The sequence below is a fragment of the Dermacentor andersoni genome, chromosome 1 (genome assembly GCF_023375885.2).
Source record: "Dermacentor andersoni chromosome 1, qqDerAnde1_hic_scaffold, whole genome shotgun sequence".
Classification (NCBI taxonomy): Eukaryota; Metazoa; Arthropoda; class Arachnida; order Ixodida; family Ixodidae; genus Dermacentor; species Dermacentor andersoni.
Genome location: NC_092814.1, coordinates 67,354,167 through 67,381,860, shown reverse-complemented (window position 1 = coordinate 67,381,860; position 27,694 = coordinate 67,354,167). Strand labels below are relative to the sequence as shown.

The 27,694-nt window shown below is 43.4% G+C and overlaps 1 protein-coding gene across 3 annotated transcripts in view; it reads left to right on the top strand.

Annotated features, from left to right (window-relative positions):
• The window catches only part of vari (MAGUK p55 subfamily member vari), a 108,001-nt gene extending 80,528 nt beyond the window's left edge, over positions 1-27,473 (top strand). For all 3 annotated transcript variants that reach the window (XM_050193283.3, XM_050193281.3, XM_050193284.3), the window contains exons 9-14: positions 167-232; positions 6,713-6,874; positions 8,791-8,993; positions 9,659-9,790; positions 15,729-15,800; positions 22,939-27,473. In XM_050193283.3, the coding sequence (XP_050049240.1) occupies positions 167-232; positions 6,713-6,874; positions 8,791-8,993; positions 9,659-9,790; positions 15,729-15,800; positions 22,939-23,115 (812 nt within the window). In that variant the 3' untranslated portion in view covers positions 23,116-27,473. The remainder of the gene's footprint in view (positions 1-166; positions 233-6,712; positions 6,875-8,790; positions 8,994-9,658; positions 9,791-15,728; positions 15,801-22,938) is intronic.
• The last annotated feature ends 221 nt before the right edge of the window (positions 27,474-27,694 follow it).

The window sequence follows — 27,694 nt, the reverse complement described above, 5'->3', positions numbered from 1 at the left end:
CAGCTATCCATTAAATAAATAAAAGCGAGACAAACATTTTCTGTCAGTACTTTTTAAGGTTAAGATTATCATGTCACTTGTGTCATTTCAGTTGTGTAAAAATATAGAGGTCAGCAGCATGGAAATGATTGCAGGTCAGATGTTGTACTGTTATTTTACTCTTCAGAAATGTGCGGCACAAAGATCACAAAGAAGAAGAGGAAAACAATGTATGAAAGCAAGGCATCAGCAGGTATGCTTGCACTTCTACTTGTTTTTTTTTGTATCACATACAGAGACAGAAGTTGACTTGTTACTGATGCTTAATATTTCCAACTGAACCTTGTTACACTGAACTTGTGCTTGCAACCAGAAAGTTCTTTAAACCACCTGGACATGTTATAGGTTGAATTTTCTGTTTTAGCTGTGAAAATGTTATTTTGGGATTTGAAAGTGCATCTTTTGGCTAACAATTTGCTTGTTTGAGGTAGAAATCAGTGATGACTAGGTCTGAACTGGTGCGAATGTTATTTTGTGTAATTTTATATGCAGTTTTGTGTGGTCCAAAAAAAAATGAAAGCACAGTGCTTTTGAGGCATAGTACGTACTTTCTTCTTGTGCTATGTACTAAAGGCGAAGACAGAACACAGACAAGCAAACAGTGCACAAACTTACAACTTATTTATTAATGTCAGGTCACATATATACAAATGGTGAGGATCAGATTGAAAAAGAAATGTAAAAAAACAAAAAAGAGCAACACATGAGGTCACTGATGCTCACGCAAGCCAGTCCGACAGATTACGAGTTTTCAGGGTGCATTCTTCGCAAAAAAAATCTCCGCTTTACTCAGCTGCATGGTTGGCAGGCTGACACATTTTTCTCTTCCTGCAATAATAGAAAGTGCTTTTTTAATCTCTCTTGCCTCCTTGTCACCCCCATGTGCCAGCGTCACAGTCTCACCGAATAGTGGGGCTCATGAATGCTCAGCAAGGTTACCTGCTTCCTGCAATTGTTGACAGGCATATTAATGTTCATAAAGTTGCTCATTGACGGAATGTCCTGTTTGACTAATGTGTTCTTTGCCGCTTGTAAGGGGAGTCCAATAATTTACCTTCTCACCACAATGTACAAACACATGCTAGTGCTGTACTGTGCATTCTTTTTTGTCCTCATGATTTTTGTTCACTGCACTGCACAAACCTTTTAGCCTGTATGGTGCACAAAACAAGACTGTAACGCGTGTTACAGAAACCAAACAAGAAGCTATAAGAGAAAGGTGCTGTACACTTAGCTGTACGCACACTTCTTTCCTTGCAGGTACCCCAGGATTTGTCTATGCTGAACAATGTACGTTATTGCTCACGAGAATCGCGGTAGCTCAGTGCCTATGGTGTTACGCTGCTGAGCACGAGAACTAAGGTTCTATCCCAGCCGTAGGAGCTATATTCCGATGAGGGCGGGACACAAACATTTAACCCAGAGCCCCTCACTATGGCATGCCTCATGACCACATTGTGGTTTTGGCATGTAAAGCCCCAGTACGTAATCTGATAAAATTTAATAGTGACTTTGGATGCATACCTTATAGGATGCAGTTTTCATTTCTGTGTTCAGTGCTTTCTATAAATTGAAATATCAACAACAACCGCTTATTATACATTCGCCGACCGTTTATTCAGACCTCATGGGGACTGCGGAAATGTCCGAATAAACAGGTGTCCGAAAAAGCAGATCAAGAAAAAAAAAAAGGAAATCCTTTATTTCCACGCACTTATTCGGGCTCGGCAGTAGGCTTGAAGAAATCGTGAACGCGCTGTTACACGCTGTTCCATTTACACGCAATCAGATAAGCCTGAATCTCGGAGAGGGTCGTACGGTCACTATAGGGGGCTGAAAGCACACTCACTGCTTGTACACGCTCCGCATGCGATGACAGCATAGCACATGGTGCGTCATCTTTCAACTCGGAGTCATTGTCCGGCGGTGCAGCAGAAACCTGACGAATGATCTCGTCGTCGTCGAGTTCTGCGCGTGTCAGTACAGCAGTGTCAGCACCTGTGAAACTGTCAAATGAGGTGGTTTCCAGAATCACAATGCAACCACTGTGCAGGTCTCGGCGGAACATCTTGAGCGTCAGTAGGGAGCACATCGGAAGGTGACAAATCCTAGGCCTCCCGGCACCCGCTTGCCAGCATTCCCCAGAGCAGTCTGTGCGGGCACAGTCGGCGCCATTAGACACTAGACGTGATGTTTCCGTATGCCTCATTGGATCACCGCAACCTCAACACAGCACACAAAGCAAACATCACCCCGCCGTCACGCTGACGCCAGTCACACAAACGAAAAACGTCGCCTCTCTCAGCGTCATGCACGAAGAAACAAACAACCCGCCGCGGTTGCTCAGTGGCTATGGTGTTGGGCTGCCAAGCACGAGGTCGCGAGATCGAATCCTGGCCATGGCAGCCGCATTTCGATGGGGGCGAAATACGAAAACGCCCGTGTGCTTAGATTTAAGTGCATGTTAAAGAACCCCAGGTGGTCGAAATTTCCGGAGTCCTCCACTACGGCATGCTTCATACTAATCAGAAAGTGGTTTTGGCACGTAAAACTACATAATTTTTTAAGAAACAAACAAATCAGCTGCTAGATTGTCTTGACATGGCTTACTTAGCTGAGACTGGAACTTCTGTAGCCACGAACCAGGCAGAAATGATGATGATGAGCGGGGATTTGAAGTAGCGCCACTTTGTGGAACAGCAAGGAGGCTCCGTTCAAAACAAAAATGGCGTTCAGCAAGTCGAACCATGCACCGGTCAGAGTCGGTGCATGGTGCTCTCGATCGAGTTGGCTCAAGGAGTGTCCGAAAAATCAGACGAGAGGTTGAAAGGTGTCCAAACTTTCGGCAGTTGTTATACATTATGGCCTATGGGGAGAATGGCGGTGCCGCGAAGCAGACCGAATAATCGAGCATGTCCGAATTTTCGGAGTCCGAAAAATCACTCGGTGACTGTATGCAGAAACGAAAGCGTGAGTTCAAAATTATAAGTGATTCCTTGAGTGGAAGTGCATCATGGTATCAATGATATCTCAATTCATAGATTTCGTTACAGTGACGGTATGGATGGATTATTTATGACAATGCAACTGAACGCTACATGCGAATGAAACAAGAAACATTGAACTGTTACATGGGAAGGCAACTAGAAGCATTGACTGTAGCTTGCAGAGTTCAGTGTCGTCCCACTTGATTCCGCGTGTATCAAGAATATTTTTGTGGGCTACAAGCGCTCGCATTTGTCAGGGGGATGTGAAACATACTCGGGATGTTGCTGATAGTTGCAGATTCAACATGCACTCCAATGTACAGCATGCTAAAAAAAAAGCATGTGGATAAAATACAGCATCAGCTAATCAGTCTACACAGAGGGGAGAGCGTCTCCAAACACCGATTTGCTGCGCTGCGTACAGGTGTTGGGCGGTCTTGAGTTCTCCCACCTGTAGTGTCACTCTGCGAGTGAAATGTAAAAGAAGATGCTTTTCTTTTCATCTGTTTCTCTTTTGAACTTGAGATTCAATAATCTTTGCTGTATGTGCTAATTTTTGTAATTCTCTTTTGCATTGAACTGAGGACTATACAAAGAATCCTTTCAAGCAAAATGATTTGCAGTCAAATAGTATTACAGGGCCCCTTTAAGGAGATGTGGGTCAAAAAATCATAGTTTCCTTTTAAGATCATTTTTGAATTTTTAGTTGCAATATTGCACTTCAACATTCTATTTTCATTTTCAATGTAATCAAGGCATTTCTCCAAATAAAAGGCTGTGAAATATGATTCGAATTGAGGCATGCTAGTTGTAGGGGTTTGCTTCATTTTTCCATTCATGCTCGAGCAATGAGGATCCGAACCACAAGTTATGCCTGGATGGTGAGCTTTCCTGGTGTAAGCACAAGCAGAAGCAAGTACTAGCCTTGGCTGAATTGCTTGAATTGCTTGAATACTTTTTCCAAGCACGCAGTGCTTGGAAGAAGTATTCAAGTAATTAAACTGGGAAGGCTTAGGAGTAAGGATTGACGGCAAATATCTCGGCAACCTTCGGTTTGCCAATGACATTGTTCTATTCAGCAACACTGCAGACGAGTTACAAAAAATGATTGAGGACCTTAACAGCGAGAGTGTAAGAGTGGGGTTGCAAGATTAATATGCAGAAGACAGATAATGATGAATAGCTGGGCAAGGGAACAAGAGTTCATGATTGCCAGTCAGCCTACAAAGATAATGATGAATAGCTGGGCAAGGGAACAAAAGTTAAGGATTGCCAGTCAGCCTCTAGAGTCAATGAAGGAGTATGCTTACCTAAGTGAATCAATCACAGGGAGTCTGATGATAAAATGGAAATTCATAGAAGAATAAAAATGGATTGGATCGCATACGGCAGACATTGTCAGCTCCTGACTGGAAGCTACCACTATCATTGAAAAGGAAGGTGTGCAATCAGTGCATTTTACCGGTGCTGACATATGGGGCAGACTTGGAGACTGACAAAGAAGCTTGAGAACAAGCTAAGGACCGCGCAAAGAGCAGTGGAACGAAGAATGCTAGGCATAACTTTAAGAGACAGAAAGAGAGCAGTTTGGATTAGAGAGCAACCGGGCATAGACGATATTCTAATAGACATTAAGAGAAAAGAATGGCGCTGGGCAGGCCATGTAATGCGCAGGCAGACTAGATGACCGTTGGACCATTAGGGTAACAGAATGGGTACCGAGAGAAGGGAAGTGCAGTAGAGGACGGCAGAAGACTAGATGGAGTGACGAAATTAGAAAATTTGCGGATGCTATTTGGAATCGGTTGGCACAGGACAGGGGTAATTGAAGACTGCAGGGAGAGGCGTTTATCCTGCAGTGGGCATAAAATAGGCTGATGATGATGATGATGGTGATGGTGATGATGATGAAAAACAAATGGGTAATATATAAATTGGTTGTTGCTTCCTTTAACATGGCATGTCGCAGAGTGCCTTGGTCTGGTGCCATCAAATGCCCCTGACTGTGGTTTAGTAGCTCACAATACATTCCTCTAGTGGATCTTGTATGCACCTCTAACCGAGGCACCTGAAATGGGCATTTATTCATTAATTCAGGCTTGAATGAGAAGTTCTAATGCTATATTGGCAATTTATTTTCACGCAGTAGTGCCTGTCTGTTACATGCTGCTGAGGCAACATGATTGCATGGTGGTTTTGATAAAGTGGGGCACTCTGTTGCTGAGAGCACAGTCAACTTTTTGTTTATCACCAATAGCAGACTCATTGTGATAGTGGTGAATTACAAAAATGCACAGATACTGATACCCGAGTCATCGTCATCGTCAGCCTGGTTACTTTGCAGGGCAAAGGCCTCTCCCATACTTCTCCAACTACCCCGGTCATGTACTAATTGTGGCCATGTTATCCCTGCAAACTTCTTAATCCCATCCACCCACCTAACTTTCTGCCGTCCCCTGCTACGCTTCCCTTGCCTTGGAATCCAGTCCGTAACCCTTAATGACCATCGGTTATCTTCCCTCCTCATTACATGTCCTGCCCATGCCCATTTCTTTTTCTTGATTTCAACTAAGATGTCATTAACTCGCGTTTGTTCCCTCACCCAATCTGCTCTTTTCTTATCCCTTAACGTTACACCCATCATTCTTCTTTCCATAGCTCGTTACATCGTCCTCATTGTATTCATATAGGAGGTTGTGGCCAAGTACTGCACCAGGGTGGCCAATCCTGATACCCCAGTGCACATATGTTAATATGCATGAGATGGGCAAATTTATTCAGAGTCATTGTGTCCCTTGCAGGCCAGCTGTATTTTAGAGCACAGCTCTTAGCCGCCTGTTCCTGCTGTGAACATTGGCAATGTAACCGACCGAACGATGAAAGCGAAAGCGAAGTTCAGCAGGGGATGAAAGATGTGATGAGGAAAGTGGAGAGGAGGGTGCAGCGGAACCATAAGGCGGAAAGCAGAGGAGGGTATAGCGAAAGTGTGAGAAGAAAACCGTAGTGCAGCGACGATGGCTACGAGATGGCGCCAGAGTAGCGGGCATCGTCTGGGAGGTCTGTCAGCGGCGGCTGCTGTGAATCGCACCCACGCGTCACCCACGCGTCACCCACGCGTCACCCACGCGTCGCCCACGCGCTGGCTCTTGTGATTTTCAGATTAGTGAGGCAGTCGCGCCATACTTCACTCCATTTGCAACGTGCTGCACAAGACAGATTGTCCACACTGAAGAAAATTAACATCACGAAATGAAAACATGTGCAGAGCTGTGCTCGAATTTCGCATTAGGGAGTATCGTACATTTTTTGGGGTTCAGTTGCTCAATAAAGTGGAACCACATTCACAGTCAGTATTCCATATCACTGTTCACGTGCATTGTGCTCGCACTGGAAGAAGCTGCATACTAAAATGCTGTGCTATTTAGAACCAGACCATATTGTACCAAGGTGGCCTAGTTATTAGACCATACAGAATTAGACCATACAGAAAAGATTGTAACCAGCCACAACTTATCATGAGTGCTATCATGCGAGCAATTATTGCCTTAGTTTAAGTCCACTGTACCTTGTACTGTAAGTAGTTCAAACCATAACCAGTTGCCTTAACATCTTGGCAAAACCTTTTGCAATTGTAGGTTGCTATGTACTGAACATTCTTGTGGTCTTGTTTCTTTCTTCTGGTTCAGAGTTTGAAAAAGCTGAGCTACTGCTGTATGAAGAGGTTGCCCGGATGCCACCATTTGAGCGCAAGACACTGGTACTTGTTGGAGCACGAGGTGTTGGCAGACGTTCACTGAAGAATAAGCTTATCAGCTATGACCCTGTGCACTTTGGAACACCACTTCCCCGTAAGCTATTTACTACAGGAACATTTTTTCGTTACACTTTTAGAGGTTGTTGGAGGAATTAATGAGAAATATACAGTTGAACACCTATATGATGAAGTGCTTGGGACCTCCGAAATCATTCTTTATACAGGTGACTTCATTGTAAAGGTACCATAGTGCGCCATTCACTATAGAACCAGAACAAAGCTATTCCTTCATTATACAGGTAATTTCATTGTAGAGGTGTTCAACTGTAGTATGTGTGGGCAGGCATTTTTTATGTGACTGATGTTGGAATAATGCTGGACACACCATAAAGGAAGAATGACTAGATCTGCCGTGTAAGAACTTCATCCAACGCTGACCCTCCTTTGACGGTTTTTCCATTGTGGTTAGGATTTAAGAAAACCACAGCAGCCCACATCCGCAATTTGGTAGCCTTCACAACAAGACCATTGCAGCAGCAACATGCAAGGCTCCTCGCTGTGCGATTCGTGGGCCTGTTTCATTCGTGGTTGCATAGTGGTCTGTAATTATGTGAGCGGGGATTGATGCAGATATTGCAGATACTTGCAGATAGATGCAGATCTGCAAGTTGACAGCTGCTTTCAAGTTTAGCAGCGTCTGCCTGGTCGACTTGTTGCCAATGTATGACCATGGTCCCACGCAGCTGGGTGACACAGGCATTTAGGGTTAGCAGTGTGACCAATATGTTGAAAAAAATTCTGCTGTGCAAGTGACTTTGCTATATTTGCTATATTAGTGTGTAAAAAATAAAATAAGCAAACTTTCGTGCTTCCAACGCGGCCTTCAAAAAACAAATTTGTAAATTCCTGCTTGTCATGATCTCAGGAAACTGTCCAAGATTGGCAGTGTTTTCGGATAGGCTTCAGATAGGCATATGTTATATTTCAAATTATCTACACATCATACTATCTTGTGATCCCTTTTGAGTTGATATGTATGGGATTAAGTGTATATGGCAAGCTCTTTATTTGGTTCTTTATACCATGTTTTTTCAACTATTGAATTTATGTTTGGCTAGGGTAGTCAGCAATGTCTGTTAAGGAGTAGAACTTGTAGTTAGGCTAGTTGGTGCATGTTTTTGTTATATAAGTTTAGCGTGAAGCAAATGACCACACATACAAAGCACTCATCCCATGCCTCTTTGTATGTGTGGTTGTTTGGTTCGCATTAAACTCTCTGTAAGAAGAGTATGGTAGTATATTAGTAAAAGCTACTAAAAGAAGTCATGCTGTGCCAGCCCATGTGATGGCTTGTACATGTGAAGCTTAATGGGCATACATAGTGAACAAAACAGGTTGTTCTCCACTGTAGGCCCTATCTTAATGACAGCTGCCATTGTTGATTTATCACTTCAAAAACCGTGTTCACTTGCAATCTTGAATGAAATTGCTGAAACAGTAGCTGTAGTGCTTGTTAGCAATTTTAGTTGGGCATTTTAGTTATACAGGTGGCCATCAGCAGTGATTGTGAGGCTGCCAGCTAAGCGCTGGCAGCCTCACCATTGCTGCTGATGTGACAGCTAAGTGTTGGAGAAAAGAATTAATGTTTCTTGCCAGTCCTCTGCACCTTCAAGTTCTTACACTTTGTGCAGTTTGTGTGCTGCTCCCAGTCTGGGGCTCCTTACAGTCAGGCCCATTTCAAAGTTCTGCACTCATTGCTATCCTTGTTCTTTTATGTGTGCTCTTTCTCCCTGCTGTGTATTTTTATGAGCCAGCCATCATCTTATCCTGACGAGCCCAAGCAACCAGCGTGAGCATGACTCACCTTTCAGTGCACATTGTTGACATGTTGCTTAATTTTCAATGCATCACAATTAGGTGCACTACACAAGTTGGACTGCACAGATATTTGCAATGAAATATGACTTCCTGGCCTTGAGAAGAGTGGTGTCTTGTTATACTTTGGTGCAGACACATCTCGACCTATCCGGGAGACAGAAACAGATGGCAAAGTATATTATTTTGTATCACGAGAGGTGATGGAAGCTGACATAGCTGACAACAAGTACCTCGAATGGGGCGAGCATAGTGGTCACCTCTATGGCACCAAGCTGGACACCCTGCGTGCTGTCATCCGCTCCGGAAAGATGTGTGTAGTGGACTGCAGCCCCCAGGTGTGTGTTTCTTCTGTTACACTATAGAGAAGACCTTCCCAGTGGTGACATCCCACTTACTGTGGTACCCTCACATTTTCCTTCTGCATTTTAGCTCTTTGTTTCTCCTGCTGGATGGTCTTTATGGTGCACTGATGTTATAATAATTCATGTTTTAATAAACCTCGACTATGAGACACTGTAGCAATTGGTGCCACATGAAGTTGGACCCCCTGTGGGTAACCCTTTGTAGTTTGTAGTTACAACGAGACAACATTCACTGAAATCTTAGTATGTGGGTGTTTTGCATTTTGCCCACATCAGAATGTGACTGCCTCAACCTAACATCAAACTCACTTCCTCATGTTCACCATGAGAATGCCATAGCATCTGAGACACTTATAGTTGTTGTGCACCAGTGTGAGTTAAGCAAAATAAACTTTATCATGTAGTGATTCTTGAGTCAGCAAATGGCATTTGTAGTTATGAAAGTATCTTCATGTGCTCTTTTCATCATCAGCAGAAATGGTGTCTGAAGTTTCGTGCCATTTTTTGACTATGCACGCACTGCTATGTTTTGAACTGCTCTTGGAAAAGATGTAACCCACCTCCCGCATATTCTGAGAATGCACTTCCATTGCATCACAGATAATTGGAATGTTTTGGTTTCCATTATCTCCTTACAGTATCTGAAGATCCTGAACACGCCTGAGTTCATGCCTTATGTGGTCTTCATTGCTGCACCTCAGCTGGAGCACTTTCGGCAGATGCATGAATACGGACGTCATCATGGATATGGAAGCAGCCGTAACCTGACGGTAGGATTAGTACCGTAGTAAAGTGATTGTGCCTAAGCTAGAAAGTTAGTATAAGCAATGAAAATGACAGGGCTTTTTCTAAAGTTGTATGCAGTACAGTCTGTGTGAGTTTGACATCTGTTTGTGGTGAGTAATACTGTAACGGATACGAAAGGTGCGGACAAGAAGAGAGGAGGGAAGATGAAGAGAATGAGGAGTTGGAGAGGCCGGGCCGCACTACGATCACGCTACGATCATCGTCCATCTCCTGTAAATAAAACCATTTCTTCGCAACACTTCGTAACAGTTGTGGTGGAAGGTGCTGGGTAATCCACACCCGAAGACGGAGGCTGAACCACAAGTTCTTCGACGGAGCCGTCGCCTTGCTGGACTCCCACCGAATCCACCGGAGCTGAATATGTCCCACGACGCAGACGAACAACGGCCCATTCCAACTGCTGCCCCAACAAGTTCTGTTCTGCAACTAAGAGATGCGCGTCCCTTCGCCGGAAGATCGGACGAAGACGTCGAGGAATGGCTCATCCATTATCACCGGGTGAGTGCCGCCAACAAGTGGAACAGTGCTTCTCAGCTTTCGAACGTTGTGTTCTTTCTAACGGATACTGCGTTGTTGTGGTTCGACAACCACGAGGAAACGTTCACAACATGGGGAAGATTTGTTTCGGAAATCAAAGAGCGATTCAGCGACTCGGTGACGAAGAAGAAAAGGGCAGAACAGACGCTACTGCAACGTGCGCAAGTGCCAGGCGAAACCTGCACGACCTACATTGAGGCAGTAATAAAACTGTGTAGGATGGTGGACTCTGGAATGTCCGAGGAAGACAAAGTCGGGCACATCCTAAAAGGAATTGCCGAGGATGTTTACAATTTCCTCATCGCAAAAGAGAACCTGGCTTCCGTCGCTGAGATCATTCGGCACTGTCGCACTTTCGAGCAACTAAAGACGAGGCGCATAACGCCGAAGTTTGGCAGGCTAGCCAATGTGACGACAGTTGCAAGCGTGGACAGCAACCAGCCCCTTGATCTTGCATCAACGATCTGACAAATAGTTCGGGAAGAACTCAGCCTGCACGTGCAAGTGACACATCCAGGCACTCATAGCTTCCGCCTACCACCAGATTTTGAGCCAAACGTGGCATCCTTCTCCCCGCATCCTGCGGCAAGGGGCACTGAGGATTATGAACTCGCACCCCGACAGCAGCCACGTCCCTACGACAGAGGCCCTACTTATAACGCTCGGCCACAACGAGAGCAGCCGCGTTTTTACCCCCGAGGCCCTGCGACTTCTGTTAGGCCGCGACAAGAACAGCACCGACCCTACTACCACGACGCGACTTATGAAAGATATAACGGATTTCAGCAAGCAGCAAAGACGCGTTATCCACATGACAACGAACTTTCTCGCCGCCCGCAGCCGTCTACCATTCGTTTCGAGGAAGACGCTGTGAACCGCGACCCTCCCGTGTGCTACAACTGCGGTTCCACAGGCCATATAGCTCGGTATTGTCGCCAAGCCCGTCAACCACGTAGGACACCACCGATGTTGTCGCCACCCAGAACCCGTACTTCATATGACTTGCGGATGACCGATTTGCTTCCAAGGGACCACTTCTCACACGAGACCAGACGCAGCGATTCGCCAGCATCTGAGCGGAGTTTGACGCCACCAAATAACCGTCCCCATCACTCTCCGTCCCCTCGGCGCCGTTCTTCCTCACCGCCGCCAGGAAACTAGCATTCGCGGCCAATGGAGGTGTGGTCACCGGATAGTCTTTGCAAGAAATATCTCTGCCTGTTGTGATGTACAAAAACAAAGTGAATGTCTCGATTGACGGAATACCGACCGTGGCGTTAGTTGATACTGGGGCGACTGTGTCTGTGATGAGCCTCGCTTTCAAAAACCGTCTAGGCCACAAAGTTATGTCTTCTTGGAACGACGGTATAACCTTTCGTGGAGTAGGCGGCGAGTGGCTTCATCCCCTTGGTGTTTGTGCTGTGAGTGTTTTGTTGGCTGGGAAAGTTTGTGTCGGAATTGCTTGTTCTTTCTCGTTGTTCGCACGATGTTATTCTTGGTATTGATTTTCTTGAACAGTGCAGCGCTTCCGTGGACTGTGGTTGTGGCGAAATATCATTGAACAAGTTATTTATATCAGCACATTCCCAACAAAGCTCTGGTGGTGAAGACAGGGACACAGACACACTCAGTGTTCTTGATGAAGTGATTGCACCATCGTGGGGCCTGACGCCCATTCGTGTTTAGGCAACTACTGTTGATGCCGATTGTGTTGACCTTGTAGTTAGGCCTCTCCGCATAAACTGTGCTAAAAAAGATATACTTGTGCCCTGCTTTGTCGTGTGCATGACGAAAGGAGTCGCCACATTGTGGGTGCTGAACTGTTTCGCCACGCCGGTTGTCCTTCCTCGTGGTACAAAAATCGCTCTCTTCGATAAAGCCGCATGTAGCTCAATAGCGGCACTAACTACGGACGTCTCTACAGCTTGCTCTCCTTGCGATAATCGCCATTCTGAAGAGCTAATGCTTGGCATGATCAGCAAGGCTCTCGGTACATCGGAACGGCAAGCACTAGTACAGGTCCTTGCCAGGCATGAGGCTGCATTTGACTTCACGCATGGAGATGCACCCCTTCATTTACCATCGTCCCATGCTCACAGAATAGATACCGGCTCAGCACACCCCATCCACTAGAAGCCCTACCGAGTGTCATCGTCCGAGCGCAAAGTTTTTGCAGAGCAAGTCAAGGAGATGATGAACAAAGGTGTTGTTCAAGAGTCGTCTAGTCCATGGGCAGCCCCAGTAATCCTGGTCTGAAAAAAAGATGGCTCCTGGAGATTCTGCGTGGGTTACAGACATCTAAACGCAGTGACGAAGAAGGATGTCTATCCACTACCGCGAATCGATGACGTCATTGATTGCTTACACGCTGCTTCTTACTTCTCAACACTTGATTTGCAATCGGGGTATTGGCAAATACCTATGGACCCTGCCGACAAGGAAAAGACTGCTTTCGTGACTCCAGATGGCCTATTCGAATTTAATGTCATGCATTTTGGCCTTTGCAATGCTCCTGCCACCTTTGAAAGATTCATGGGCACAGTACTACGTGGTCTAAAGTGGGAGATATGTATGTGTTACCTCGATGATGTTGTAATCTTTGGCCGAACGTTTGAAGAACATAACGAACGCCTCAGCCTCGTTCTCGACTGCATTGAGAAAGCTGGACTGGTTCTAAACTCAAAAAAGTGTCGGTTCGGCGAACGTCAAACACTGGTCCTGGGACACTTAGTCGGCAAGGATGGCGTCAGACCCGATCCTCGTGTAAGATTGAAGCGGTGAGCTCCTTCAAACCACCGCAGTCAGCATGAGAACTCCGCTCATTCATTGGCCCATGTTCGTATTTTTGTCGTTTTGTTCCCCGGTTTGCCAACATCGTTTACCCATTGACAAGTATTTTGCGACAAAATGCATCCTTCAATTGGACACGAGAGTGTGACGCATCATTCTCTCAACTGAAGTTTATACCAACGTCAGCACCCCTCTTGTGTCACTTCGATCCATCTTGCCCGACTGAAGTTCACACTGATGCTAGTGGAATCGGGATAGGAGCGGTGCTTGTACAACGTCACAGTGGCGCAGAACATGTTGTCGCATATGCCAGCCATTGCCTGAGCAAATCTGAACGCAATTATACGGTTACGGAACAGGAATGCCTGGCAGCCGTTTTTGCCATACAAATGTTTCGGTGTTATCTTTACGGTAGACCATTCAAGATTATCACTGACCATCATTCTTTATGCTGGCCGGTCGGTTTGCGTGATCCCTCTGGTCGCCTCACACGTTGGGCGCTGCGCCTCCAGGAATACAACTTTGTGGTATCGTGCAAGAGTGGGCGTCGTCACGCTGACGTGGACTGCCTCTCTCGGATTCCTCTTGCGACTACCGACTGCGATGCTGAGAATTTTGACGACTGTCTCGCTGCTGTTACTTCTACGTTCCCCGACACGGCAGACTTTCAGCGAGAACAATGGAATGATGTTACCCTCAATCCGCTTTTTGTCACCGCCCGTACTTCTAAAGGCAGCGGTCGCTTTACTGTCCGTGATAAATTGCTCTACAAAACTAATTACTCCGGGCATGGAGCGCGTTTTCTGCTTGTTGTCCCCGAGAGTCTCCGCTCCGACGCTCTACGCGCCATGCATGACGATGTGCCATCTGGCCATTTCGGCTTCGTACGAACACTGCACCGCAAGCAGGAGCGCTTTTACTGGCCCAAGATGTACGAAACAACCAAGCGCCATGTCGCTAGTTGTGAAACGTGCCAACGTCACAAGCGACCGACCACCGCAGCGCCGGGTCCCCTTCGGCCATTGACACCGCCCAGTACGCCGTTTGAGCAAGTAGGCATTGACCTTTTGGGTCCATTCCCATTATCTAACAACAAGAACCGTTGGATAATTGTCTGCGTAGACCATCTTACACGGTATGCAGAAACTGCAGCCATACCGTCTTCCACCGCTGCTTGCGTGGCGGTCTTCCTGCTGCGTTCCGTTGTCCTTCGTCATGGCCCACCACGCGTCGTCATCAGCGACCGTGGTCGCCAGTTCACTGCTGATGCCATTGAAGAGTTACTTCGTTTGTGCACGTCACAGTTCCGTCATTCCACGCCGTATCATCCACAGACAAATGGCCTCGTTGAAAGGACGAACAGAACGCTGACTGACATGCTTGCCATGTAAGTCTCCTCCAATCATAAGAACTGGGACGACGTGCTCCCATTCATCACTTACGCATACAACACGGCGAAACATGAAACCACGAACTATAGCCCATTTCATCTCCTGTATGCAAGGTTACCGCGAAGCCCTCTGGACACTCTCTTACCCTTCATACTCCACAGTGAAGATTCTGTATCGAAGACTTTGTGTCTCGCCGAAGAAGCCCGTCGAATAGGTCGTCTTCGTACTCTGGCCTCGCAAAGTCGTTCAAAAGAGCGATACGACAACCGTCACGTACAAGTATCGTTGGAAAAAGGTGACTTGGTCCTTCTTTGGACACCGCAACGCAAGCATGGATTGTGCCAAAAGTTCTTGTCACAATATTCAGGCCCATTTGTAGTTGTGGACTGCCTGAGCGAACTCACTTACGTAATAGCTCGCCTCCTGTGCAATGGTCGGCGATCAAGCAGAACTCAGCTGACTCATATTGCTCGCCTGAAGCCTTTCTACCCTGCTTGTCCATCCTGACTCGCCCCATGGGCTTCGTCTGCTTGCGGGGAAATGTAACGGATACGAAAGGCGCGGACAAGAAGAGAGGAGGGAAGACGAAGAGAACGAGGAGTTGGAGAGGCCTGGCTGCGCTATGATCACGCTACGATCATCGTCCATCTCCTGTAAATAAAACCATTTCTTCGCAACTTCATAACAATACTATTTACAAAATATGTGCATAGGCTTGAATATGTGGCATGAATAATGATGCTGCTAAAGCCTGTGGCAAGAACTGTGTGTTGTGTTTGAAGCCATAGAAGTTTGGTGACAGGACCCATAATAATTATGCTGTAGTTACGTCCTGCTTTACACTCTTCTTTGTAACTAAGAAATCCAAAAGCAATGTTGCTGCTTTACATAATTAGAAAAGTGCAAATGTTACTGCTGCTGTTAATTTAGCATTGTATAACCTCAAACTCCCCCCTCCTCTTTCTTTTTTGTGGGTTGTTATGAATGTTTATGTTACCAGGAGCAAGCAGTACAGCTCAGGAATGAGAGTGTTCAGCACTTTTGTACCAGAATATATTCTCTCTTATATTTTACTTTTTGATGATTTCGGTAGCACAATTGGAGGCCTGGGATATTGCTGTGAATTTATGGTGGCACTAGTGCTAATGTTGAAAATTTATCCTCTCTTTCTTCAACAACCTAGTTTGACCGAGCCATGAGTCGACATGGTTCACGGCGGGCAAGAACCCTTGAAAGCTTGGCATCTCTCCAGGAGGTAATGTACTGCTTTAATTTTGTGCAAATGTGTTACTACCAGTAGATTTGTAGTTCATCATTGCCATAGACCATTAAGATGAAGAAAACTTTTCTAACGGGGCTTGCTGCCTTAGAGGAATTAATTGAAACATAGGTGCAACTTTATTGGACGGGCTAGATGTTAACTTTCAAATCAAATCAAATCAGTTTATTATTATTAGTATATTGTGTGTTAATTACAGCATATAAGATATACGGACGAGGGTCCGAAAGTACGAGACTGCAAGGGACCCTCACATTTTTAAAATAATTTTTTACAGTGAAGCTGTTTATGGCTAGGCTCCTGTGCATTTTTTTTTGTGCAAAAACCGTGGGTCGATCCCGAAGATGGTGCAGAAAGGTTACAAGCGCAATGGCACATGCCTTTGTGGACTCCGGGTAGTGGGCTCCGGGACCTGTAACGCACCCTTAAACTACCCTTGTCACACCTGGGACCCAAAGAGGTCCCAGGTGCAAGGGTAAGAACAGAGATTTTATTTTGAATGTTCCCAGAGAGCCCAAAGGGGCAGAAGACACCATAGTCACAAAATTACTACGATCGGATCTTAGCCCAAAAGGCCGACCCACATTGGTCATGTCTACTTTCGCACCGCCCTCTTTGTTGGCATTCCAAGCGCTTGCGTATCTAGTTTCCTTTCCTTCCGCTCTCCCATGGGGGCGGTCCTGTCGAAATGTCATGCGTGTCTAGTTCCTCCAGCTCCTCGGGGTAGCGGTCTCATCGTCCACGCGAATGACAGTAAATGTGTGTGCGTAGCTTTTCTCACAATGACCACTGATCTAGACAATAAATGAGTTTGTACCTTTATTCAAAATTCTGTGTCGCCTCTGTATCACGTGTCAAATTCTGTGTCACCTCTGTACCCTATATATAAAATTTTGTTTCTTGGGTACTGTATATGTTTTTAACTTTTTTGTCAACTGTGATGGCTTTAAACAAATGCTGATTGTCTTGATAAAACTTAACCAGATAAATTAGTGCTGGTGACCGCAATGTAGAGCAGATATGTGCATGCTGTTGCTGGCAACGTTTCTGTGGCTTCTTTCAGGCCTCATCTCTCTTGCCCTGAGAAGCATAAAGTGCTGGTAGCTATGGAGTATAATTATTTTCAGTAAATAGAGGATGGTATATACGGAGACTAACCACAGTGCTGGCCAATTAAGTTTAAGTGGCTGTACTTCCTGTATGTGTCATCCTTTACACTTTATCTATTTACTTAAGTTGTGATAGAACTAGTACAGCTAAGTGCTTTGCTACAATATTGTTCATGTTAGCCTAATAACAGAAATAAAAATTTATCCACTTGACTGAAGGTCAAGTAATGAAAAATGTAGTCAACATTCACAGATGTTTTAGTTCCGTGAAATTCTCTTATGAGGCTTCCTCAAAAGCCACAATACTATATATTACATTAAATGCTCGTTAGTTTGTGTTTCATGTGACCAGAAAGTAATGCAGAATTATTGGGTTGTCAAATTACTGGATATCAAAGAAAACCCACTGAGCCAATGTTTCGTACACAACCCAGTCTTTTTAAAAAAATGCTCAATTCATAGCCAATAGTTCCATGTCTGCAATCTGCTAATAAGTACTGGCACTATAGGTGAGGGTACTCATGTATACTGCTAAAGCCTGGTGCGCATTGTTGGTCCATGTCTATCTTAGTATGGGCATGAACAATTGCTTGTGTGCGTGATTGCTCGACCTCAATGTGTAAGGACTAAGGCTGTGTTTACATTTCGATGTGGTCAGCATACTTGGCATTTGTAATTGGGGATGATCTGACACTGCGAAATCCGGTGCTCAGAAGTAGGTGAAGCATTTGGTGTGTTTATCGTAACATGGCTCGGTCATGACTCTGGCCACACCAGGCTGCCAGATGTGATGCATCCTGCAATGGTTCGAAGCTTCTTATTGTGTATTGGTGCAGTGCATGGCCACACACTTGGAAATATTGTATAGCAGCTCTTGTTCTTTAACAACAGGCACTGAGTGTGCCAAACGTTCAAATATAAACTATCCTTAGCTGGTGCAGTTAAGAACTTGGAAAGCTCGGGGGTGCTGTAGCATTCGAGAGTGCATGCATCCTGGGATCAAGCCATCGCCTGCAAAAGCCACCATACTACGTCTCATATATAGCAGGCAACTAAGGCTACGGAGAATTCTCTCACTGCTCGTATACCACAAAATAATAGTGTGTCACATATGAAAGAGAGATGTATGTATGCATCATGGAAAGTGGACGAAACAGTGTCTCATACTTTTACATTCCAAAAGATTATGTAATTATTAAATGGAACTCTTTGCAGGTCTGAACATAGTTGCCTCTGAATGAGCAGAGTGACATGCTTCTGTGACCAGTGGTCAAAACACACCGCTCGTGCTTGGTACCAAAATGTAGTATGTTGCATACTGGAAGCATAAAAGTGCCAAATAACATATGATTAGACATACCCCGAAGTCCACGAGTTGTAATATATGGTGGTCATCCTGTAGAAAGCATCACAGATCAAAAACAACTGCACTGTGAGCGTGAGACTTCTATGACTGCGAGGCTTCTATGACTGCACTACTTGTACATCGTTGTAGTGTTGCCTGTTTAGTCATGTCCTTCAGAGACAGTTCCACATGCTTCAGTTCTGGAATGCTAAACTATAGTGCTCCAGAATATTGCTTTGGATTGTGCTGGCAATGTACATTGCATTCTTGCAGCATCACAATGTTGCTGACAGCATTGAAGCATGCTTGTGTGCCTCCCGAGCCATATGAATTCTTCAGATCTTCAAATTATTGAATACTGAATTAACAAGGTTTCACTGCACTATTAAAATTTTGTGTTTTCTACATGTGCTTTGGGTTTATTAATTAAGGGTGAAGCTGAAAAAATTGTGGGATCTTTCCTTATGAGCACAAACTGCAGAAGACTAGCAATCACAAATTTTGCCACAGGAAACACATTTGGCACCTAGAAACTACCAGTTGAAATATAGCACTTGCTGTAGCTGAGAAACAGATGTGCTCTGCTGTACCAAAAATTGAGTAGATAAAAAAAAAAAGGTAAACAGACATGGCATTGTGCTGTAGCTTTACTGATGTAGCAGCTGACACAGTTGAGGAGATGTAACATGCTCATGTGCAGCTTAGTATTGAGTTCAACAAGGATTGTATGCGAGCTAGCTGGAACATAGTTCTTGTGTTGTGTAGGGTCGCAAAGGTAAAAGCTTGAGATCTACACAGACGACGGAGGACACTGATATACATGGTAGTTGCTTTTTCTGTTTGGATAACTTGTGTAAAAAAAACAGAAAGCTTTTGTGTATGGCTCTGGAACACACCTGGTGTATATAGTCCACATGTAATAACTGTGAGCTAAATGAAACTTTAATCATATCAATTTCTTTATTGCTTAGCCCATCTAAAGGAGCGCTGATACACTGGCCATGCGACAGCAATTTGCTCTTTCTTTTGTTAAGATTTCATGAGAGAACAGTTGTCTTGCTGAAATCTGGGCTGTGATAACTCAAAGCACAGTGTAAAAAGATACTGTGTGCGTTTGCCTGGCAACATAAGTTGTCATCCACCAGTGCCCTTTTTGTCTATGTAGTTCAAGTTTTTACCTTTGCAGTGCTACAAAATCCCCAGAATAGCATTGAGACTTTGTGCAGCACAGCTTCTGAACTCTACAATAATTTGCTACATGTCCGTAGATGCTCAAGCCACATTTAATTTTCTTTTGGTTCTTTCCACATGTTAGAACACCATGTGTACACTTCTGGCTCTACACAAATCTCCACCCCACTGGATATATCAACTGTCAGTTTGAGTAGTGGAACACAAGACTACGATGAAATAGCAATAATGTGTGTTTCAATGTCTAAAATACAGTTGCAAGTGTTTTCTTTTTTTTACTTCTAAACTTTAGACATCAACGTTTTACGCTCATGCAATGGATCATTGGGTTTCTCATCAAGCAGGCACATTTTCATGACTGGTTTTCTTGACAAGATTAAGTCTGAAAGTTTGATTTTTGAGTTTAAGTGGCACAGTTAAGCTGACCTTATTCAGTAGCTGAGCATGGGAACCAGGATGTTGCATTTGGCTTTGCACCCTTGAGTGGCCTGTCTTTGCACTTTTATTGAGCTTGTAAGTCGCACTGCCAGGGAATGCTGCATCACTTTTTCTTCATTTGTTTCCAACACTGTGCTGTCTATCACACCAGCTTCATTTTGCATTATTGATTTTCTGTGGTTTTAGCCATTGTGCACATGGATGCTCTGAGGCAAGGTCTTTGTGTGGCTTTCACCGATTTGTGCCCTTGGTGCTGTGGTGCCGTCTCTTCTGCCTCACTACTGTCAAGTGTTGTGAAAAAAGGAAGAAAGCCTGCAACTTTGTTGCTTGCAAAAAAAAAGGGGCCATAATCAGTAAGACAGTTCAAGAGAGGCCCTACTTGAAATCTGTGAAGTGTCAGGGTCGACATTCTGTCAACAGGGTTGGGCTACATGTAGGGAGTCCATGGAAAAAGAAATTGCGCAGCAAGCTATCCCGCAGCCAGAAAACAAATCCGACTCTGACAACCAAGATAGTGACTGCCTGCAGCTGTCAGCGGCAGATATCACAAAGGGTGTAATGAAATTGTTTGGTGTGCACAGAGACAACATGAATCTTGTGCAGATACGAGCCAAATGATGTGCAAATGTATCATTAAGCAGGGCATTAGTAGGTACTTCTTTAAGCCATTCTATGCCTAGTAACGGTATTTGCTAACATTGAATTATTCAGACTGGGCGATTATTGGGGCTATCTTCCTGTCCCTGCCAAATCCAAAAAATCAATTGAAAATTGCCTGTAGGCTTTCATGGGGCCTTTAAACAACATTAAATAAACAAATTTGAAATATGCTTTATAAATTGTTCAGTTTGTTTGACAGACACTTTCTGTGTATGTAAAATGTTGTTTTGTTGATGTTTTTGTCTTTAGCATTCCTTTTTTTTATTACAGCATTTGTGGTTGAATGCAAAATTGTTTTCTGTTGCAATATTCTCTGATGTAACTCTTATGTCCTATATATTTACATTTTTTTACAGCAAAAAGGAAAAGTATGTATTCATTAGTGAGTAGGTGTAGAAAGTAGCAACAGTCTCCAATCTACCTTCAATTCTTTCTGTTTTAACTCTTTTATGTTCTGATGTCATCCATGTTTTTGTTTTTGACAGCTAAAGGGACGAGTATGTATCGTAGTGTAGAACATACGTAGTTCTTCTTGGCGTTTATTTGGCTTAATTCTCATATTCATCACACATTTGTTTTGTGCAGTTAAGCGGACAAGTAGTTATGCTTAGTTTGATGCTTTGGATTTTTTTATTAACATGTAATTGTTTGAGCATTGCAGCATTTTGAAATGTCGCTTGTTGCAGCATTTTTGAAATGTCCATGTCCGCATGAAGTTAACTCCACTGAAGAGTTTCGTGTTTTATATGTTGTCACCATTTAACCAAAATTGGAAGTTAAAGCTTCTTGTGGTTAATGGAAAAGTTTAGCTTAATTAGATGCTGTAAAAGTTGAAAGGCTGTTTCTACATTATGCATGATACATAGGTGTCACAAAAATTATTTCAGGCACAAGGATGTTAAATGCACCAAGTTTAATGATGATAGCCCGCATAATTTAAGTTGATGAAGTTTTAAGAATATTGCTGCCAGCCTCCCAACATGATTCCTTGGTTAACCCTATCACAGTATCATGCACCATAGACCAATTTTAATACATTGCATATTGCTCATGCCCGCCACACTTGTAGATGGTTTGGGAGCCTGCATTTGCCTCCATTTCCTGCACTAGTTCTCCCCCAGATAGACATTTTTCACTGTGGTCAAAGGGGTTGGGTATTCGTGTTTCTTGTTGCCAGAGTCTCTTCAAGTCATTTCTGGATTCTATGTGTTGAACGCAAGGGTGCCATAGCTGAGCCAGTGTGAAATTTATGCAACAAATTGCACACTTCTAGGCCATAAAACTTCTGATAAGCACCGGTTCGAGTTAGATGAATTATACCTACTATACCAGAGTGAGCTCTCTCAAATCGGGCAACTCCTATTCGAAACAACAAACATACTGCCGAGCTGTACCTTTCTGAATGCTGTGTGTGAGGCTACAATTAGCTCTGATTACATCATGTGTGGCATGACAGCGGTACCATCTATGCATACGGCACATGCATGATCGAGTAATGGCTTCTTTCTGCTTAACGATACCAGAGTAAGGCGTCTGGGTAGTGCGGTTGCAAAGGTGTAAGTGGTATTAGTATTATACATATTTTTGTTACATGTGGCTACAAATACAAAAATACAAAACGTTTCATGTCAATAACCTGGCACAGTAGTAGATTTCATGGCACAGTGAAGTTACATCACATGTATAGCTTGGGATGTTTGCCATTGCCTGAATGCAGTGTGTGCAATGTAGTGTAGCAGTGTAGTGCATGTACACACAGTCAGGGGCATAGCCAAGGTGAAAGCACAACGAGCACATTCCTAACCCACTCCCTCCTTGAAATATTTGTGTACCAGGATACCTAGAATGAAACGATGTGCAACAACACCCACCTGCTCCCCTTCCCCCCCAAAAATTCCTGGCTACACAACTGCACACAGTGCAAGCAGTGCAGTGCAGTGCAGTGAGACTGAATGCTGAAACCATCACCAACTCTAGCACATTGTTCAGGCACCATGCTCTGCATTGCAAGGCCACTGAATTCTGAAATCACCTCTATCCTGCACTCAGTGCATGCTGCATGCTTCTTCCTTCACAGACACTAGATGCTGTTAGTAGTTAGTACGTGTAGGTATGAGTACTATTCTGATGCTATAGTTGGTTGAGCCCTGGCCTCAGAGCAGAGAGGGCTCAGGTATAATCTGATCAAACTGCATTTATTTGGTTACTCGTTTATGTTATTGTAATCATGTTGCTATTACCATAACAATCAGTCAATGACAGTCGATCAGAGACAACTCTTCTGCTCTAACTGGACCCTCAATTACAAGCTGTCACTCATATTTGCATGTTTTGTGGACCTCAGCCTGCTTTATAATTTGTTTTTCCACAGGATGAAGATCTCAAGAGGACCATTGAGGAAAGTGCCCAACTTCAAAGAGCATATGAGCGATATTTCGACACCGTGCTTGTGAACAACAACTTTGAAAAGACCTTTGAACAGCTCAAGGATGTGATTGATTCATTATCAACAGAGCCTCAGTGGGTTCCCATTTCATGGGTTTACTGAGATTTCCTTTTGCTAGTTTGATGCAGTTGAAAGTCTCAAAGTAACCCGGTTTTAGTTGGCCTATGTGAATTAACTGTGTTAGCAGTAAGAAATTAAACATCTGAAAGTATTTTAAGATTTTAAAAGCCATTTTTTAACATAAGGAGTTGATGCTGATTGGGTTTATGTCTAATGTAGCAGTGATACGAGGGAGGACCCAAAGCAATGAGAATTATTCTTCTTTAGTTAGCATAGTTCTAACATTCCCAAACATTAATCGCCTTCAAAGCACTTCCTTTGAGATTCAATGGACTTGTCCTACTGCTGTATCCAATGTTCAGAACTGTACAGCAACTCTTGCAAACTGATGACCCTCAGTGCTTTTGTTGTTTTCACTTTAGCTTTTCCACATTTTGAAAAAAACTTCTGTTGAATTATTTTCACTTTTGCAGATGAGTTGCAAGGGGTAAACTATGAGGAGTATATGGAGAATGAGGCTGCGTTGTCATCTCATTTTTGTCAGAAAGTGCTGCACATTCAGTGCTATGCAGATGGGACTGTTGCCATTTGTCCGAGTTACACAGATTGAGGTGTTTTCTTTGAACTACATCACATGACTGATTGAGCATTTCAGTGTAAGAATGCTGATTGGCTGTCTGACCTTGTGGTACAAATTAAAAAAGCACAAGCCCTTGGATATAAAAGAAATTCACGAAAGGGAACAGAACTTGAGGCACACCTGTTGCTCTTTTACATCCACTATCGCAAAACTGATTCAGACAGCCACAGAGGCTCAAAAGAAAAAAATGCAGTGAGCTGGTGAAACTTTACACAAGGACACTGCTTGGCCAGCCGATGCAGACGATAGTGGAATAGGTGTGCCTGTGTCACGGATCGGTATTAAATCCCCTTTTGCCTCAGTGAAACAATTGTCATACTTTTGGGTCCCCTCTCGTATAGTAGCTACACTCTTAAAACGGTTGCACCCTTTGGGGAGTATATTTGTCCCACAACAATAATCGTCATCTGCCTTGCTTGTGTTTCCTTTCTTGAAAACTCGGCGCTCGATACTTTCCTGTCGAGAATGCTGCGTCACACAGATAACGCGCTTGCTGTTCGTGACTGGAAAGTACCTAGCTCGCATCGTTAAAGAAAGGAAACGCGGGCAAGACAGATGACGATTTTTGTTGTGGGACAAGATAAGCCCCAAAGGGTGTAGATTTTTCTAAGAGTGTATACGTACATAAAGAAGGCATTCAAGTTGTGTTCTACTTTTTGTGTTGTGCTTAGCTCTGGTTGTATGCTTAGCACATGCCATAATTCAATTTGGATGAATCTCATCATTTTTTTACAGTGTGACACGGCTTTTTCTCATGTCACTTGTATTTTGAAACCTGAAAATGTAAGTTGCACAGTGCTTGCCAGAGCCATGCTAACTCCGTCCATTTGCCTAATATTTGGCATTTTAATAGCTGTGATGCCTGTGGCAAGTACCAGAGCAGCTCCTTAATACTGCATCTAGGCATTTAACTTGACAACATTTTGTTGGCCAAATGAGTAATCTCAGAGATAGCTGCCTTAGCAGCATTGTTTTACATCAGATGCAGTTCTTTGTGTTGTGCATTCCATTTTAAAGCTGTTTGTTGATTTTGCTCCTTGCTTATTATTACAGTATGTGGATAGTTTCCCTTATGCAAAGGGTGAAATGTCCTTTTTTTTGTGTGTGTGAGTGCGCGTGTTTGTGCATGTGTGCGCATGTGTTGAGTGAACACAGGCATCTTGCCACTTTTTTATAACCGGTGATGCCACCTGAAACATTACACACACATCACTCACCATACAGCATATCATCTGCATCCAGTTCCAGGCAGAGCACACTAATATTTGACTGTTGCTCTTTTGTTTGCCAGTGGCTTACCAGTGAAATCACATACCATTCCTGTTACTGATACTTCTGTCGTGTTACTAATATGTAATATTGAATGCTGCAGTAAGACAAGAAAAACAGGAGTATAATTGTCAACTTTTCTTATAATTATATGCCATTAAAGCAGATATGATTTCCGGGTTCAATCCCAGATGTGGTAACCACATTCTTGTAAGAGTGGAACTCAAAAAATGCTCATGTATCGTGCATTGGGTGCACATTAAAGAACCCCAGGTGATCAAAATTAATGTGGAATCCCCCACTACGGCATGCCTCATGATCAGATCATGGCTTTGGCACTCAAAACCCCAGAATTTTAAGCACATTTATTTCCATGAATACATATTTTGATTTGTTAGTAATTTAAATGTTGCAATAAGGTGAAATACACAGCTCTTTGCTTGTTACACAACAGTTTCTGTGGTTATTGTTGATGCCTTGCATGAATAATGACAAAAAAAAAAATTAATGTGCACATCTTTTGATAAGCTTGCCAGTTTGCATGCAAAGTTAGAAATCTGGCTTAACAAATGATGTGCTGCCTGTTTTGGATATTTCCATGTAACTTCAGGCGACGGTGCTGCAATTTAGTGTGATATGCTTGTTTGCAGTACGCAGTAGATCGGTGCTCCATTGAGCAGGGCATATGATGGCACAGGAATGAGAAAGTGTGGCAGATATGAAGCATATACTTAATACAATAGAGTACCTGCGAGCAGCCTGATTTTTGCAAGTGTGAGGCCCCCCCTTTTTTTTTGTGACTAGAATGATATGATAAGGTAGTGCGAGTGATCATCGGTGCTCACATGGTCATTATGTGTGTAGTTTTATGAAATGCATTCTGCAGAATTTCACACAGGGTGCTGCCTGTGAGCAAAGATCAAATGCATTGTAGGTTTTGGCTATGTGTGATTGTAGCTGTATTTTTGTATTCATAGATTAAATGCACATTTTGATACCAAGGTGATAACATGGTGCAACAGCAACACTTTGTCATTTGACGAGTGCTCAGGTATTCAAATGAAACATAACAGAGGAGGTAATAACCAAGAGTAATATGCTTCTGGCATAATAATGTTTCTGCGAGTAATAATTTTTCTTCATCTAGAAACCTATGAATTTCCATGTATGTTGTAGTTGTGGATATTCATATATATGATATTCTGTAAGCTGAAGCATTAAACACTTGTGCTTGTAATAGTTGAAAATATTGTTTTGCCCTGTAAAATATATCTTGTGGTAAGACTGTGTTTACTGACACCACAGATAATTGAAATGAATTTTTGTGTAGAGGTGCAACACATTTTACATCATCATCTGCTACTGATTATGTGCCATGCAGAATTTTGGTGTAAATTTGTATGATGACCAAGTGCAGTCTATTTTTTTAGAGATCCATGATGTACTTTTGAGGGGTTTTCATTTCAAGAATGAAGCATGTTTTTTATACTTTGTGTAGATATTCTCTTGCTACAACATGATGCATGCGCTCATTCAGATGAACTATATTCTGGGGAAAAAATTGAGTAATGTGATGTATGTAAGAGGGCTTTGTATGATAGAATTAATTTGGGCGCCTTTATTTTGTGTTCACTTGAGGATCTCTCTTCCGCACCTGGATTTACAAGTGGCATTTGTAGAAAGCTTGGTATTATTGGTCAAATGTTGCTCAAGTTCTGTGCCACTTCCATTTGTTTCAAAGTTTGCCAGTTGAGAATTCTAGGTAAAAGAATTGTTGCAGGTAGAATTCGTGCAGTTGCCACATAATTATGTGCAAAGATAGATGTTTCATTACATGCTATAGAACCCCGTCTCAGTGAAAAACTTTAGCTTAACACTGATGAAAAGTGGCCTTCTGAGTTGATTAGATACCATTCACCAAGTTCACCAAGATACCATTCAAGTTGTAGGAACATCATGGCACACAGTTGTGTTACTTTGACTGTATCTGTGACTCTTAGTGCAAGGTAGCTACTTCGTGAATAGCAACCAGGCACTTTTGGTTGTGGTTTAGGTACATTGTGCCTTATTTTTTACTGTCCTGAACTGTTTCTCTGCTGTATTGCTGGCATGTGGCATAACATGTCTGAAGAGTGGCATATAGTTCTGTAATGCACATACATTTTATTGTTTAGTCATACCTTAATAACATCAACAGAATTTTGACTGCAATTAGAGCCACTGCACTAGAAACAGATCTCACAATGCTTGAAGATGCTGTTGCATTGCAGATGAAACAGACTGGAAGTATGCTTTCAAGGCACTATACAGCCATTCTCTTTTTACATTTGTGCTTGAATTTTCATTTGTTAGCTCACGTGTCTTGTATATCTGAGGTCTTTACAACTGAGATTTTTATAGACCTGTTACCTGGTTGCCATTCTGGCATCATCCGTCCAGAGGTGTGCCTTTAACAGCTGCACAATAAAGTTGTGTTGCATTCATGCCAGAATGCTTCTTGCATGTTTTTTTTATGTACACTTAGACACTGCTCATGTCACCACTTGGAAGGATTTCGCACAATGTTCAATGTGCACTAGATTATCAGTATAGCATAGAGACCTAGCATGTGGAACATCTTTGTGAAAGGGCATGCATGAGTGCATGATCTGTGCTCTGTTATGGGCTCCATTAGTTGTGTTCTGTTATGCAATTATGTGTAAGTACATAGGG